Raw genomic sequence first — 15178 nt, 5'->3', positions numbered from 1 at the left:
GCTCCCCCTCCCCCACCCCAAGCCACATGCCAACCGCGTGCACCAGCACAGATGGGGGAGGAACAGTAATACAACGGCACCTTGGCCAGCCCTGGGCTCTGAGCACGCGGCCAGGCCCTCCGCTACTGGGGGACCCCGGCAACCCCAGTCCCTGAGGCGGACTCGGTCCCACGCGGCGGCAGCGGGGCTGGGGGTGAGGACACTCCGCAGGGCACTTCCTTGTGGGGCTGACATGGCTCCTCCCCCCAGGGTTACCAAGGCAACAACGGAGCCCCGGGAAGTCCTGGCGTGAAAGGAGCCAAGGGTGGACCAGGGCCCCGAGGACCCAAAGGCGAGCCTGTGAGTTCACACTCTGCCCCCACCAGTGCCTGGGGCCCAGGGCTCCGGGCGGGCTGGCCAGGGCGGGCTGTCCCTTGTGGGCCTGGCCCACCTGCCTCACCCCTCCTGCACACACCCTGCTCTGGGCATCACCAGTGAAGCATTCCGGGTAGGGCAGAACCCCTGCTGGCCGGGCCCGGGCTCAGCTGCTCCCCTGCCTGGCGACCGGCCTCGTGCCCCCATGTCGCCCTCCCAGCAGGATGCTCCGAGGGCTGAGCACAGACTCGGGCGCACACTCTGTGGGTCCCCCACGGCAGCCTGTCCCTTGTCTCAAGGCAGGGGGTCCCTCGAGGGACCCTCGAGGGGGAAACACCCTGAGCCCTGGGGCCCGGAAGTGGACGGAGTGACCATGCTGATTGCTAGTCCAGGCAGGGCCCCGGTCACATCAACTAAAACCCCTAATTGACCTGGTCTCACACGCTGACTAGGAGCCCCTCACGTCCTAAATCCTTGGTGGCAACTTAACTTACCCAACAGAGGAGCAGGCCCCTCCCCCAAAGCCCGTGTCCAAGAGAGGAGAGCCGAGCACGGGGTCCCCACGTGGCCCCACCATCAGGGCCCCCCCCACATACCTGTTCTCCGCAGGGGCGCAGAGGGGACCCAGGAGCCAAGGGCAGCCCAGGCAGCAACGGCCCCAAGGGGGAGAAGGTGAGTGTCTGGGGGGTGCCGTCGGCTGTTTCTGCACCGGGGTCTCCCCGTGGGGTCAACAGGGTCCTGGGACGAGGGGCCACCAACAATGTCCCCACTGTGGTCCACCCGGAAAACAAAAGAGACCCCCAGGGGTGCCTGGGTGGCTCTGTCGGTGAAGTGTCTACCTTCCACTCGGGTCTTGATCCCAGGGTCCTGGGACGGAGCCGCTGCTCAGTGGGGAGCCTGCTTCTCCGTCTGCCCTTCCTCCGCTTGTGCTCTCTCGCTCTTGCTCTCCCTCAAACAAATAAAAATCTTTTTTAAAAAAAGGACCCCTGGTACCTGGCCTCTGCTGGGGGCGGAGGCACCCCCCGCAGGTTCTCAGACAGTGACCCCCGACCATACTCCCTGCTGAGGGGCATGGGCAGGGTAAGGCCGTGAGGGTTGTGCATGGCTCCCTACATGAGGGCCGTGCACTGCTGGGCAGGCTGCGCACTGCTCCACCCAGCAGTTCCTCACAGTAGCTGGCTCAGGATGTCTTTGTCTGTGGTAAATCTGAGGGCCAACAGTCCCCCACCGGATGTGGGTCGAGGGCTTGAAGGAGGGGCTGCCCCTCCGGGAAATGCATGGCAGTCCCTTCCCTGGTGCAGGAGACTACGTAGGTGTCACCCTTTCCAGGGAGTTAAATGAGCCCCTCCCCTCCCCTGCCCCTCCACATGCCCAAGACTGACTCTGCCCCTTCGTTCTAGGGAGACCCTGGCCCTGAGGGTCCCCGGGGTCTGGCCGGAGAGGTTGGCAACAAAGGAGCCAAGGTAAGTGAGGCCACGTGTCCTCGGGGCGGGGAGCCACGCAGCTTCCCGGCTAGAGGGGGCTACCGAGGACCCCTGGCCCCTCCCTGCCCAGCAGGGACACCCCCTATTCCCGCCTAGTTTCCAGTGATTGACAGCGGGCTCTCCTTCTTTCCAGGGAGACCGAGGCTTGCCTGGACCCAGAGGCCCTCAGGGGGCTCTCGGAGAGCCCGGGAAGAAGGTCGGTAGCAGGACACCCGGGAGGGCCCTGTGGCTCCGGGGCCCGGGCCCCTTCCTGCCCTTCAGTCTCACGCCCCCCCCCCATAGTGCTGCATGGGTCTCCGTCCCCAGGACACGGTTCCCATGACACACTTGGGCATTAGTGCTGGAGGTGGGGGGGCACCCTGTGTACCTCACACGGTCATCCTGCCCTGAGGGGTCCAGCCGCATCAGGAGGGGCCGCAAGGGGGAGGCGAGGCGCGGGGCCGGGGAGCCAGGGCGGGGCACCTAGAGGAGGCGAACCCCGGTAGCCCACTCCCCAGAGGACAGCAGGGACAGTGGTAGCATTGCCTGGAGTGGTCCGCGCTCGTCTGTGCTGACTCTGCGTCCTCGGCCCTCAGGGATCTCGGGGAGACCCCGGCGATGCTGGTCCCCGTGGAGAGTCAGGACAGCCTGGTCCCAAGGTACGTTCCCTCCCGCTCTGGGCAAGACCGGCCTCGGGGACTGAGCCCTGCTCGGTTCTCGGGTAAGGCTGCCAGGAGCACGGCAGGCCCAGCTCCCTTGGCACCGGGAATCCGCGGGGGCCGGGCAGCCCCTCTATTCTCTGCACACGGAGCCGCCAACCAGCAGCCCAGCCCCGTCTGTCCTGGTCCTCGTCCTCGGCGCAGGCCAGCCTGGCCCCTTCCTTTCCCACTGGACCCTCCCTGACCAGTTTCCCCACCCTGCAGGGGGACCCCGGCAGGCCTGGATTCAGCTACCCGGGACCCCGAGGAACGCCCGTAAGTCTTGGCAGGAGTTGGGGGACCCTGGGAGGCCCTGACGGTTCCCACTAGTTCCTGTGAGGGCCTCGCTCCTGGGGCACGGGACGAGGGCGCGTGGGCCTGGGGTCACTCATCGGATGCAGAGCCCCAGAAATTGTCCCAGACACGGGCCAGTGGTGTGGCGTTCACCCACAGCACTCACGGCTTCATACGGATTGTGAAAACTGAGACCACCCAGGGGGCAGGAGGGTCTTCCAAAAATCTCGGGTCCCCAGAGAGCCGGCTCCCGCCCCAGGGCAGCCCTTCCGGCCCCGCGCTGAGTTACAGTGACCTGTGCTTGCTTCCCAGGGAGAGAAGGGGGAGCCCGGCCCACCCGGTCCTGAGGTACGTCTGTAGAGGCCTCCGCACCCACGGGGGCGGCCTGCGCGCCCCTCACCCACCCTTGGCCCCAGAGAGCTTCCTGAGCCAAGCCCTGAGCCTGCTGGCCGCTCTCCTGCCGAGTCCCCCCAAACCCCGCCACGTACCCCATCCAGCTGCCCGGCGCGGGCTCTTCTGACCGAAGCACGCCCGCCCCGGACTGACTCCCTAGAGGTCTTGAGTGGGGCAGGGGGGGCCTTGCCAAGCACCCTGCCCCAGGCTGACCCGTGTCCTGTGTCCCAGGGGGGCAGAGGTGACTTTGGTGCCAAGGGAGAGCCCGGGAAGAAAGGCGAGAAGGGCGAGCCTGTGAGTACCCGGGGCGGAGGGCGTGGGGGCCGCGGGGTGTGCGGGAGGGCGAGGGGTTGAGGCCGCCGCCCACCTGCTCTTCTCGCTCCTCAGGCAGATCCTGGTCCCCCTGGCGAGCCTGGCCCTCGGGGGCCGAGAGGATCCCCAGGACCCGAGGTAGGTCCGCTGCTGGTGCCTCCAGCCTTCCGGTCTAGCCCTGGGCCACGCTGAACCCCAGGGTCATGCTGCGGAGGGAGGCGGGGTCAGTGCGGGGCGGGGGCGGGGCTGCCCAGCCCAGACACGGGCCGCTTCTCAGCGCCACCCTTCCTCCTCCAGGGAGAGCCTGGCCCCCCTGGAGACCCCGGCCTCACGGTGAGTATCGGGCAGGGATGGAACCCGCGTCCCCGTCCCTCCCAAAGTAGGGAAGCAAGGGCAGCCCTGGGAGCTCGGCGGCCGAGGCCAGCAGGAGCGCACAGACTTCCCCAAGCCCCTCTCGGCCGGTCCGGGGCTCGCTTTCCTGGCCCGGGCCTGACGCCCCCGTGTTGCAGGAGTGCGACGTCATGACCTACGTGCGGGAGACGTGCGGCTGCTGCGGTGAGTCTCGGCCCCACATGGCGGCGGAGCTGGAGCCTCGTGTCCTTGGGGGGCTCTCGTCCGGGGGTCAGGTCGTCCCTCTGCGTCACGCCCTCCCGCTCCTGCACCCGACTGTGGGCCCCGGGCGTGTGTCCCCAGGCCGGGGGTCCGCGCACACAGCCGCCTCCTCGCCCTGACCCTGCACCCGGCCCGCAGACTGCGAGAAGCGGTGTGGGGCCCTGGACGTGGTGTTCGTCATCGACAGCTCTGAGAGCATCGGCTACACCAACTTCACTCTGGAGAAGAACTTCGTCATCAACGTGGTCAACAGGCTGGGGGCCATTGCCAAGGACCCCAAGTCAGAGACGGGTCAGCTGTGCCTGTGGTGGGCGGGGCGGGGGGGCGGGAGGTCCACGCATGGGAGGGGGGCCGGCGGGCGGACAGGTGTCAGCTTTGCTCAGAGCCACGGGGGGTGGGGGTTAGGGGTGCAGGGGTGGGGGCCGGCGTGCTGGGGGTTGGGGCCGCGGGGGCCGCAGCCGCACCCTCATGCCCGCCCTGGGCCGCAGGAACCCGCGTAGGCGTGGTGCAGTACAGCCACGAGGGCACCTTTGAGGCCATCCAGCTGGACGACGAGCGCATCAACTCGCTGTCCAGCTTCAAGGAGGCCGTCAAGAACCTGGAGTGGATCGCCGGCGGCACCTGGACGCCCTCAGCCCTCAAGTTCGCCTACAACCAGCTCATCAAAGAGAGCCGGCGCCAGAAGACCCGGGTGTTTGCAGTGGTCATCACGGATGGCCGCCATGACCCCCGGGACGATGACCTCAACCTGCGGGCCCTGTGCAACCACGACGTCACGGTGACGGCCATCGGCATCGGCGACATGTTCCACGAGAAGCACGAGAGCGAGAACCTGTACTCCATCGCCTGTGACAAGCCCCAGCAGGTGCGGAACATGACCCTCTTCTCTGACCTGGTGGCCGAGAAGTTCATCGACGACATGGAGGACGTCTTGTGCCCAGGTGAGCGGCGGCCTGTGCAGCCCGGTCCGCGCTGGGGAAGGAGGACCTGAGGAGGGCAGAAGGGGCAGGGGGTCGCTGAGGGCGTTCAGCCCCTGTTCTGGCCAGCGGACACTGACCGGTACCCCCCGGCCTCTCTCCTTGCTCCTAGACCCTCAGATCGTGTGCCCAGACCTTCCCTGCCAAACAGGTAACTCGGACGGTGCCAAGCCCCCCACCCCAGACTCAACCAGCCGGGGCTGGAGAGGAGGGGCTGCTGCGGGACCCCCCCCCTCCCAGTGAGAAAACTTTAGATGGGCGACTCAGCCCCAGGACCCTGGCACGTCTGCGGAGGGGCCGGGAGCGAGGTTGGCCGTCCTGAGCCCCCCAGCCCCTCCGAGCCCAGCGCACTCTGGGCAGGTGCGCTCCTGTCCGCACCTCGAAGCCTTGTGGTGTCCCTGACCACGGCCCGGGAGGGACAGACATCCTAGAACCATCTCAACCACCCCCGGTGGGAGCCCGGGACGTGGCGCACCAGGTGGCTGGTGAACGCCGTGGAGGGAGGGAGCGTGGCCTCCGCAGCCACCGGCAGACGCTCGCTCCCAGCCTCCGCGGCCCAGATCTGCGGTCTCTGAAGCAGAGCCTGGTGTGTCGGGGGCCTGGGCCCCTTGCTCGACACGGCTACTTCTGGGCTTAAGGCTGCTGGGGACACGCGGAAGCTGTCCCTTGGTACTGTGGGTCAGGGAAGGGGGCGGGAGGCTCCGCGGGCCCCGAGCCGCCGCCCCCAAGGCTTTGTGGCACAGGGGCTGGGGCCACGGGGCCCGTGGAGCTGCCGGTGTGAACCGGGAGCTGAGGTCTCCCCTCAGCGACCCCGCCCCGCCTGCCGGGGTCCCGGGACCAGCACTGGGCCCTCCGGCTGGGAACATGAGCACCAGGCCTGGGTCCTCCCAGGAGCTGGTGTGGCGTCGGCCACCGTAGCAGGCAGGCCAGGCTGTGCTGGCCGACCCAGGGGGGACACAGACAAGAACCGCGAGGCCCATGCCCACACCATCGCCTGCCAGGCGCAGCTGACATTTCCGGGGCCTGCATGCTGGCTCCTCACGGAGCACCTGGTGGCCCCCCTGGGCAGGTACAAAGGAGCAGAGGTGGCTTAAGGGAAGAACTGTGTTGAGTTGGGGGCAGGGGTCCCCACACTTGTCCTGACAGAGAGTTTCCCAGGAAATGGTCATCGCGGTGGTCCCACACCATGGCTGCTGTGAGCTCTGCTTCAGTCTGCGCACTGCCTGGGCCTCGGGCCCCTCGAGTCCTCCGAGGATGGCTGTCTGCAGTGCCCAGAGCTGCCCAAACCCCAGGTGCCGGCCTGAGATCTGGGCTGGGAGGTCTCTGCTGGAGGCCACACTGAGCAGCCATACACCGGCCCGCAGGACACCCCGGTCACCCACAGTGGGTCCCACAGTCAGGCTGGTCCCCGTGGACAGACCAGACCCTGACCCCTGGCGTCCAGGGCCCAGCAGGGGCCCAGTTCCTCGGCCCAATCTCAGTGGGGAAGCTTCCAGTTTCTGACCCCTGAGCTCGACGTCAGCCAAGGTTTTCCACCGACGAGCCTTGTCAAGTTGCTGGTCCCCCTCTTCTAGTTACGGAGGACGCGTCCTGAGTGAGTGTGGGCTCGGCCACAGGCTGCCTCCGCGGTTAGGGTTAGGACACTGGTTTTCCACTTTGCCGTGTTGATGCGATGGAGGACATTGGTTTCCGGAGGCTGAGCCGACCTTGCCGACCGGGATAAATCCTACTTGCTCGCGGCATGTAAGTCGTTCTGTGTGTGGTGAGGCTTGATTTGCTCGTATCCTGCTGAGGACTTCGGTGTCTGTGTTCCTGAGAGGGGTCTGGCCGCAGCTCCCTTTCCTGTGACGTCTCCGTGGGGTCTGGCTGTGAGTCTGACGCTGGGCGCTGGCGAGCGACCTCGCTTCCCCCGAGCCTCCAAGACCCGACAGTGAAAGGGAGTGGCCTCCCAGGAGACCCTGGCCCACACTCACAAGTTTACCCTTTAAAGTGACAAGAATTTCCAGGTTTCTTAGACGTTGTGACCAGGGAGGAAAAAAGCAGAGGTCGCTGGGGAACGAGATGCCGCAAACCTGCCCCTCGGCGGCTTGGTGTGCGGCTCCCCATTTCGAGACCACAGACAGTGCCCTCTGCTGGCTGGGCACGACCCTGACCTTCTGGCCACTCGGCCCCATCCACTCGGAGGCCCAGCCGACCCCAGGCTTGGATCCGGCCACTGGGCAGCTTGCTTGATTGAGTCAGAGCCATGATAGTTTCGGGGAGCCGCAGAGCTGGCCGGCAGCTGAGGCCGTGAAGGCTGGTCCTGGAGCGCTGCCATGGGAGTGGGGAGCCCCCGGGTGACCCGAGCCCCGCCTCCCTGGAACAGAGGCAGAGACTCTCCGGGGCGGGCGTGCAGAGGAGAGGCACAGACGGCAGCATGTGGGCCAGGGTGAGGGGTCCATGCCACCAGGCTACCTGGCTTGGCTACCTGCCACCCCCCAGAGGAAAAGCAAGCTCTGGGCCCCTAGGGCAGAGGCCGTGGTGCACTGGGAGCAAGGCGCCCGCGGGGTCCGGCCTGCGCTCCCAGGGGGACCGGAAGAGAGAGCAGGAGCCCCAAGGGTGGGAGGCACAGCCGCTCCTGGGTCCTCGAGGGGCCAGTTCCGGGCGGTGGACGGAGGGCGTCTCGAAGAGCAGAGAAGGACTCATCATTGTAAGCTTTCTGGAAACTGTTCTGAGGGGGGCCCAGGGACCTACCTGCCCGTCTCGAGGTTGGGGCTGGAACAAGCCAGGTTGTCCCGGCGCAAGCAGTTTTCCTGGTCAGGTGTAGTGAGGGGGCTGGGGTCCCCCGGGGGCAGAGCCTTGAGCTGCTAGAAGCCGACCCCGAGACCGGTCAAGTCTCAGTGCCACCATGTGTGCCAAGAGTCTTGTGGGGACGCCGAAGGTGCTGCTGGCCCCCACCCCCTCTGCGAGCTCTGGCCCCGCACGCTGACGGGGCGCCGAAGCTCCCCGCCCCCACACCCTTGCTGAGCCTCACAGCCGTCCTCGCTGTGGTCCTAAGTCATCCTGGAAGAGAGAGGCGCCTCGGCTCTCAGTACGCTCAGCCCAGGAGGGCGGCGGGAGGCCCACTCATGCCAGCTTAGTCCCTTAAAGCCTTCTCTGGATGCCCCCGCAGATGGACCGCGGCCTGGCGGCGAGCCCCCGGTCACCTTCCTCCGCACGGAAGAGGGCCCCGATGCCTCCTTCCCCAAGACCATCCCCCTGATCCAACAGTTGCTAAACGCCACGGAGTTCACGCAGGACCCGGCCGCCTACTCCAGGCTGGTGGCCGTGATGGTCTACACCGCCGAACGAGCCAAGTTCGCCACAGGAAGCGAGCGGCAGGACTGGATGGAACTGTTCATTGACACATTCAAGCTGGTGCACAGGGACATCGTGGGGGACCCCGAGACGGCACTGGCGCTCTGCTGAAGCCGTGGAGGCTACCCGCGGGCAGGACTGGCCCGAGCTACCCCACCCAGCCTCTTAGCGACCTGGGGCAGCCGACCGCACACGAAGGGGCTTGAAACAACAGAAGTCTATCGTCTCTCAGTCTGGGGCCAAGAGTCCAAGGTCCGGGGGTGGTGGAGTCACACTCTCTCCGGGGACTCTGGGGAGGACCTTCCTGCCTCCTCCAGCTCCTGTCTCTGCCGCTGGTGTCACGTGGTCCCTCCTTGGAAACCTGACCCTCCACCCCCTTATAAGGACCTTCTGGTAGCGCTTGGGGCCCACTGGAGAATCCAGAGTAGTCTCAGGCTCGTAATTAATTCTCCCCGCGTCTGTCTTTGCCCTGTAAGGTCATATTCAGTCTTGAAGTTTAGGACACGGCATCTTTGGGGAGGCCATTGTTCAGCCAAAACATAAGAGAGACGAGCAGAGCCTCACAATCCCCGAACTCCCTGCAGCTCCTGTGCCTGCCGCCACCCCTCATGCATTTTTTCTCGGCCTCCCTGGTTTTTGCATTGAGGAAATCTGCCCCGAGGCCAGAGCCCCCAACGCGTATCTCTGCTGGTGGTGACTGAGCGCGGGGGCACCCAGCTGGCTTGCTAGACGTGGATTTAAAGCAGAAGCTGCTTTTCATCTGCACGGCTGACAAGATAAGCTATGTCATTAATATAAGCTTCTTTAAAAAAAAAAAATCCTGCCTGCCAGAAGTGTGGCTCTGCCCGCCAGTGGCCTGGCCACCCTCAGACGCTGTGACATCCTAAACATGCTATAAAAGCTGGAAAAGTGTGAAAGCATTGCTGTGGTCCCGTGGCGTGCTAGGGTGACATGCTGTGGCTGGGGCCTGGGCTGAGGCCCTGCTGGCCAGTGCGGGGAGTCAGGACTTCCTCCTTGATGGGGTCCACACCCTCCTGGCCCCAGGGGTCAGCCAACTGGGCCCCATACCCCAGATTGGGGCCCGCCGGGCTGAGAAGCTGGACGCCAGCAGGACGGCCAGTTCCGTCCTCCCCTAGCCCAAGCCGTGGTTGGAGGTGTGGTCTCCAGCAAGGCCACGGCGGAGGGGCCGGGCTGCATTTTGCAGAGGGTGGACCACAGCCCACATATGTGAGGAGTGGGTTTCCAGGCTGTGCTGGAGCACCCAAGTCCCCCAGATGCTTGGCCCCAGCCTTGGCTGCAGCCTTGCCCCCAGCACTGCCTGGCAGTCCAGGGCAGGTGACCTCCCAGTGGGAGCAGGGCTCTCCTCAGCTAACAGGGAGTCACGGGAGCTGCTGCCGGGGTCGGGCCACGCCTGTGCTCACCGCCCACCGGAGAGATGTCCAGTCACGGAGAATACAGGCTCCACTCCCCACTGCTTCCAAAGCTGGGACAGACACGGTCCAGCTAGTGTCGGGCAGCTCTGGGACCACACGGAGGAAGGGGGTCATGGCCAAATGTGGGTCCTCACATCCTGGGGGTTTCAGGACTGGAGGTCTTATGAGATCTTTTTAGTGGATTACAAATGCAAAGACAGCTTCCCCGATCCTCCGTCCCACCCCTTCTGTGGACTGTGGCCCTTTTGGGGTCTCTTTCCTGCCCAGAAGGGCCTGGAGGAGGTGACTGGGCAGAGAAGGTGCTTGGAGGGTGGAAATAAGCCTCTCAGCCTTCAGGTTTGGGGCAAACCCTGAAGAGAGCAAAACCAGCAGAGACAGTGACAGGTTCCCCAGAACTGGGGCCCACCCCTGGCCCACTGTGGTGGGGGCTCCCGATGGTGGGAGCCTTTGGATGCAACCCCACAACCCCGGGGGGTTCTAACGGCTCCAGTGGGAGAGGTGTGCACAGAGATGGGCGCAGGGCACGGCCAGGGCGGGGTACCAGACGGTGCCAGGGCCTGGAGTGGCCAGGAAGGGGCAGCAGGGGCAGGACCCGGGCGTGGGGCCTCACCCGGGTCGCCCGCCCACCACCCCGTTTTGCCCCCAGAGCTGTACGTGGCCCAGTGCACGCAGCGGCCGGTGGACATCGTCTTCCTGCTGGACGGCTCGGAGCGGCTGGGCGAGCAGAACTTCCACAAGGCGCGGCGCTTCGTGGAGGAGGTGTCCCGGCGGCTGACGCTGGCGCGCAGAGACGACGACCCACTCAACGCGCGCGTGGCCCTGCTGCAGTTCGGGGGCCCGGGCGAGCAGCAGGTGGAGTTCCCGCTCACCTCCAACCTGACGGCCATCCACCAGGCGCTGGAAGGCGCGCGCTACCTCAACTCCTTCTCGCACGTGGGCGCGGGCATCGTGCACGCCATCAACCACGTGGTGCGCGGCGCGCGGGCAGGGGCTCGCCGCCACGCCGAGCTGGCCTTCGTGTTCCTCACCGACGGCGTCACGGGCAACGACAGCCTGGAGGAGGCCGTGCACTCCATGCGCAAGCAGAACGTCGTGCCCACCGTGGTGGCCGTGGGCGGCGACGTGGACGCGGACGTGCTGTCCAAGATCAGCCTGGGCGACGCGACCGCCGTCTTCCGCGAGAAGGACTACGACAGCCTGGCTCAGCCCGGCTTCTTCGACCGGTTCATCCGCTGGATCTGTTAGCGCCTCCTGCCTCCTGCCCCCGCCCCTCCCTCCTGCCAGGCGACCCGGCTTCCGGCCCCCATCCCGCACTCCCAGCCCCCGGCCCTGCCTGCACCCCGGGCTCCCCAGGCCCGCGGGCACCGCCTCCTACCCATGGTGCTACTCAGACTCACCCAGAGGTCCCGCGGGCTGCAGGCTCCATCTCCAGGCGCGGGTGTCAAGTGGGGAAAAGAGGACCCGCCCCACGCGTCCCCAGCTTCTCCAGAGAGCCCCGCCTCCCGCGCTCCGGTCTGTCTGTCCACGCCCTCCCTGGACCCCAGAGGCTTTGCAGGGGCCTTGTGGTGGCCAGTGCTCCAGACCCTCACGGACAGCCTCCTGAGGCCTTCCTCAGTCCAGCCTCGTCCCCGGACTCCGCAGCCCCTCTGGTGCCCTCCAGAGGCTCTCTGTGGGCCCCGCCGGCTCTGCTGGGCTTGCTCCCAGGTCCCTGCCTGGCCTTTGGAGGTCCCCTGCCCAGACTGAGCTGTGACAGCAGGCCCTGCATGTTCCTGTCTGCGCACGCCCCAGTACAATAAAGGCTTTCAACTGCCGCCTGCTCTCAGCCTCCTCGTGTCTGTGCTCACCAGGGAACCCCACAGGCGCCAAGGAGCCATTCAGACCACTCATGTGCCCCCGGGACTGCTCACAGTGCCCCACCTGACCCGCTGTCCCGGGGACAGGCGCTGGCCCCCACACCACCCCAAGTGTCAAGGCCGGACGGCATCAACTGTGGGACCCACGGCTGTCTGGCTGGCCTTGCGCTTAGAACGCTGTTGGGTCAGTGACGGTCCCTCTAGCCCCAGAGTAAGCCAACGTACTTTCAAAATGTTTGTGGGGGGAGGAGTTACGGTGGAGGAGTAGGGGACCCTGATTTCCTCTGGTGCCCCGAGTCCAGCTAGACAGTTTTCACATGGTTCTGAGCACCTGCACGACCAGTGGAGGTCAGAGAAGGACCTGCTGCCACCCTACAACCAGGAAAGGAGCCTTTCCAGAGCCGGCGGGAAGCTCCCCGGGAGCAAACCACCTAGTGCAAGCGCAAGCCGCTCCACAAGCCCGAGCCCCCAGAGTCCGCCGCCGGGAGGACACCTGAGAACCAGCGCAGCAGGCCCCTCCCGCAGACGACCAGCAGGAACCGCGGACAAGGTCACCATCACGCAGACCGCGAGTTGGGTTCTTGGGGAAACCGAATACAGCATTTGTGGTTTTATTGTTCTCGAGTCTTCCAGCTTTATTTCAGTTATTATTTTATCAGTTCTTTTTTAATTTTTATACTGTTTTTAATTTTTTGTTTCCTTTCATTGTATTTTGTTTTTGTATATACATACATTTTTCTTTCCTATTTTTGAGTCCAGTTTCTTTTAACAAACAGACCAAAATACACCCAGGATCTAGCTTACTGTTTTGTTCTTTTTTATTTCTTGTTTGATTTGTTCTTTTGTTTCTGTTTTCTTCTGGTTTGTTTTGTTTGTATTTTTCTGTTGTTGCGATTTTTGTCATTTCTCTCTCCTTCATCTTTTCTTTTCTGGACATAATGATGAGATGGAGACTCTCACTCCAAAAGAAGGAGCAGGAGGCAGTTCTCACAGGCAGGGATGTGGCCAACATGGAGACGAGTAAGACGTCAGAATTCACAACGGTGATCACAAAGATACTAGCTGTGCTTGAGAAAGGCACAGAAGAGAGATTGCTGGAGAAGTAAAAGAACTAACATCTAATGAGGCTGAAATTAAAACGCTGTTACTAAGGTACAGTCAAAATGGAGGCTCTTACTGCTGGGGTAAGAGAGGGTCAGTGACCCCGGAGACCACATGATGGAAGAGAAGGAAGCTGAGAAACAGAGATAAACAACGACAGGATCACAAGGGGAGAGTTCGAGAGATCAGTGATACCCAAAGTGAAATAGTATTCGAATAATAGGGGTCACAGAAGAGGAGGAGGGGGGCGGGCAGAAGGCTTATTTGAACAAATCATAGTGGAGAACTTCCCTAATCTGGACAGGCATTCGAATCGAGGAGGCACAGAGAACCTCCTCAAAATCAATAAAAATAGGTCAACACCCCAACATATAATAGTGAAACTTGCAAATCTCAAAGACAAATAGAAAATCTTGGAAACAGCTTAGGACAAGAGGTCCTTAACCTACATGGCTAGAAACATAACTTTGGCAGCAGACCTTTCCACAGAGACCAGTTGGGACGGAAAGGACTGGCATGATACACTCAGAGCACTAAATGAGAAAAATATGCATCCAAGAATACTTTATCCAGCTAGGCTGTCATTGAACATAGAAGGAGAGATAAAGAGCTTCTGGGACAAACAGAAACTAAAAGAATTTTCAATCACCAAAGCAGCCCTACAAGAAATATCAAAAGGGGTCCTGTAAGCAAAGAGAGAGCCTAAAAGTAACATAGACCAGAAAGGAACAGAGATGAGTAACAGTCACCTTACAGGCAACACAATGGCATTAAACTCATATCTTTCGATAGTTACCCACAATGTAAATGGGCTAATGCCCCAATCAAAAGTCATAGAGTAACAGTAAATAAAAAAGCAAGACCCAAAGAGATTCATTGTGGACCCAAAGACACCTCCAGATTTAAGGTGAGGGAGGGGAACACCATTTTTCATGCTAATGGACCTCAAAAGAAAGCTGGGGCGGCGATCCTTATATCAGATAAATTAGATTTTAAACCAAAACTGTCATAAGAGATGAGGAAGAATGCTATATCGTAATTCAAGGGTCTATAAGATCTAACAGTTGTAAATATCTCTGCCCCTAACATGGGAGCAGCCAACTATATCAACCAATTAATAACCAAATCAAAGAAACACATCGACGATAATCTTTTAACTGTAGGCGACTTTAATGCCCGCCCTCACCGAAACAGACAGGTCATCTAAGCAGACCAGCAAGGAGACGAGGACTTTGAATGTCACGCTGGACCAGAAGGACTCCGAGGTCAGCAAACCGCCATGCTTGCTTCTCCCAAATGGGCCAACAGGAAAACAGGGTCTGGTCACCACAGAGCAGGTGTGGGACTTGGGGGGACTATGTGACGGAGGACGGTCACCCAGGACGTGGTCATAAATCATTGAGCTGTTGGTCATGGTTTCTGAATGTTTCTTACATTTCACAGTGAAATGGTTAAGAAAATATGGGAAAGGATGAGTGAATAAAACCCATTTTGAGCAGGAATCTGTCTAAATGCCGTTAAGAGAGGTGCCCCTGAGAAGTAGAATCGAAACCCAGCCCGGAGCCTGCTCTCGTTACGCGTGAGGGAGGAATTAGGGATGTGCGTTCGCATGCGCTTGTGTTTGCTTGCAAAAACGTGGAGTCGCACGAAAGAACACAGCGACCGCCGGAGGAGGGGTGAAAAGCCCGGGGGGGACGGGGTGGCGAGGTGTCCCCATGGAGCCCGGTCAGTCCTGTCTGGGAGCACCTGACACGTTGTCTGTTTTGGAAGACTAAAGCGGGAAAACCTCAGCCTGCGGCTGGCGGTGGCAAGGCCCTCATGGGGCAGAGCCTACCCACACTCGGGGTGGCATTGCCTGGGGAACACAGCACCTGCACACAGCCTCCTGGGTGCCCCCGATGGGGCCAGACCCAGCGACCTCATGCCCCACCCCCTGCTGCCCTCTGCCTCCTGGAGCTCCTACCCCGGACCTCCCGGGCCTCTCTCAGCCACATGGTCAGCTTCGCAGCAGCATCTGAATCTGGAGCGGGGGGCTCCCCCAGCACACCCCCTCCCGTCCTGGCCACCAGGCCCTGTGGGGAGTGCAGGAGAAGGCAGAGGGGCTGTGGGCTGGGAGACAGGGGAGCTGTCCTACTGGGACCCACATTGCTGGGTCTTGGCTCCCGGACTTCTGCTGAGAGAGAAGCCTGTGGCCGGGGTCCATTCATCCTGTGAGCCCCAGGTCTGATGCTTTGTCACCTCCCAGCCAGTCAGGGGAGCGCGTCCCCTCCGCAGGAATCCCCAGCGCCCCCAGAGCAGCAGACGTTGGCCACAGCCCCCCACGATTCAGGCAGTACTGGCCTCACCTCCTGC

General features: G+C 62.7%; 1 protein-coding gene across 5 annotated transcripts in view; it reads left to right on the top strand.

The window, feature by feature from the left end:
- Positions 1–11683, top strand: part of COL6A2 (collagen type VI alpha 2 chain) — a 33036-nt gene extending 21353 nt beyond the window's left edge. For 3 of the 5 annotated variants that reach the window (XM_045084298.1, XM_045084296.1, XM_045084297.1), the window contains 15 exons: positions 250–339; positions 964–1026; positions 1755–1817; positions 1972–2034; positions 2414–2476; positions 2741–2791; positions 3122–3157; positions 3434–3496; positions 3590–3652; positions 3812–3847; positions 4024–4069; positions 4265–4417; positions 4615–5067; positions 5216–5254; positions 10519–11683. In XM_045084298.1, coding sequence (XP_044940233.1) covers positions 250–339; positions 964–1026; positions 1755–1817; positions 1972–2034; positions 2414–2476; positions 2741–2791; positions 3122–3157; positions 3434–3496; positions 3590–3652; positions 3812–3847; positions 4024–4069; positions 4265–4417; positions 4615–5067; positions 5216–5254; positions 10519–11117 — 1881 coding nt within the window. In that variant the 3' untranslated portion in view covers positions 11118–11683. Of the gene's footprint in view, positions 1–249; positions 340–963; positions 1027–1754; positions 1818–1971; positions 2035–2413; positions 2477–2740; positions 2792–3121; positions 3158–3433; positions 3497–3589; positions 3653–3811; positions 3848–4023; positions 4070–4264; positions 4418–4614; positions 5068–5215; positions 5255–8254; positions 9360–10518 lie in introns of those variants that run through there. The other 2 variants (XM_045084300.1, XM_045084299.1) reach the window with 1 other exon arrangement.
- The last annotated feature ends 3495 nt before the right edge of the window (positions 11684–15178 follow it).

Source organism: Mustela putorius, unplaced genomic scaffold, assembly GCF_011764305.1.
Source record: "Mustela putorius furo isolate JIRA1106 unplaced genomic scaffold, ASM1176430v1.1 tig00000765_pilon_pilon_pilon, whole genome shotgun sequence".
Lineage (NCBI taxonomy): Eukaryota > Metazoa > Chordata > Mammalia > Carnivora > Mustelidae > Mustela > Mustela putorius.
Note: the sequence above shows the minus strand (reverse complement) of the source record. Positions and strands in the feature narration are given on the sequence as shown.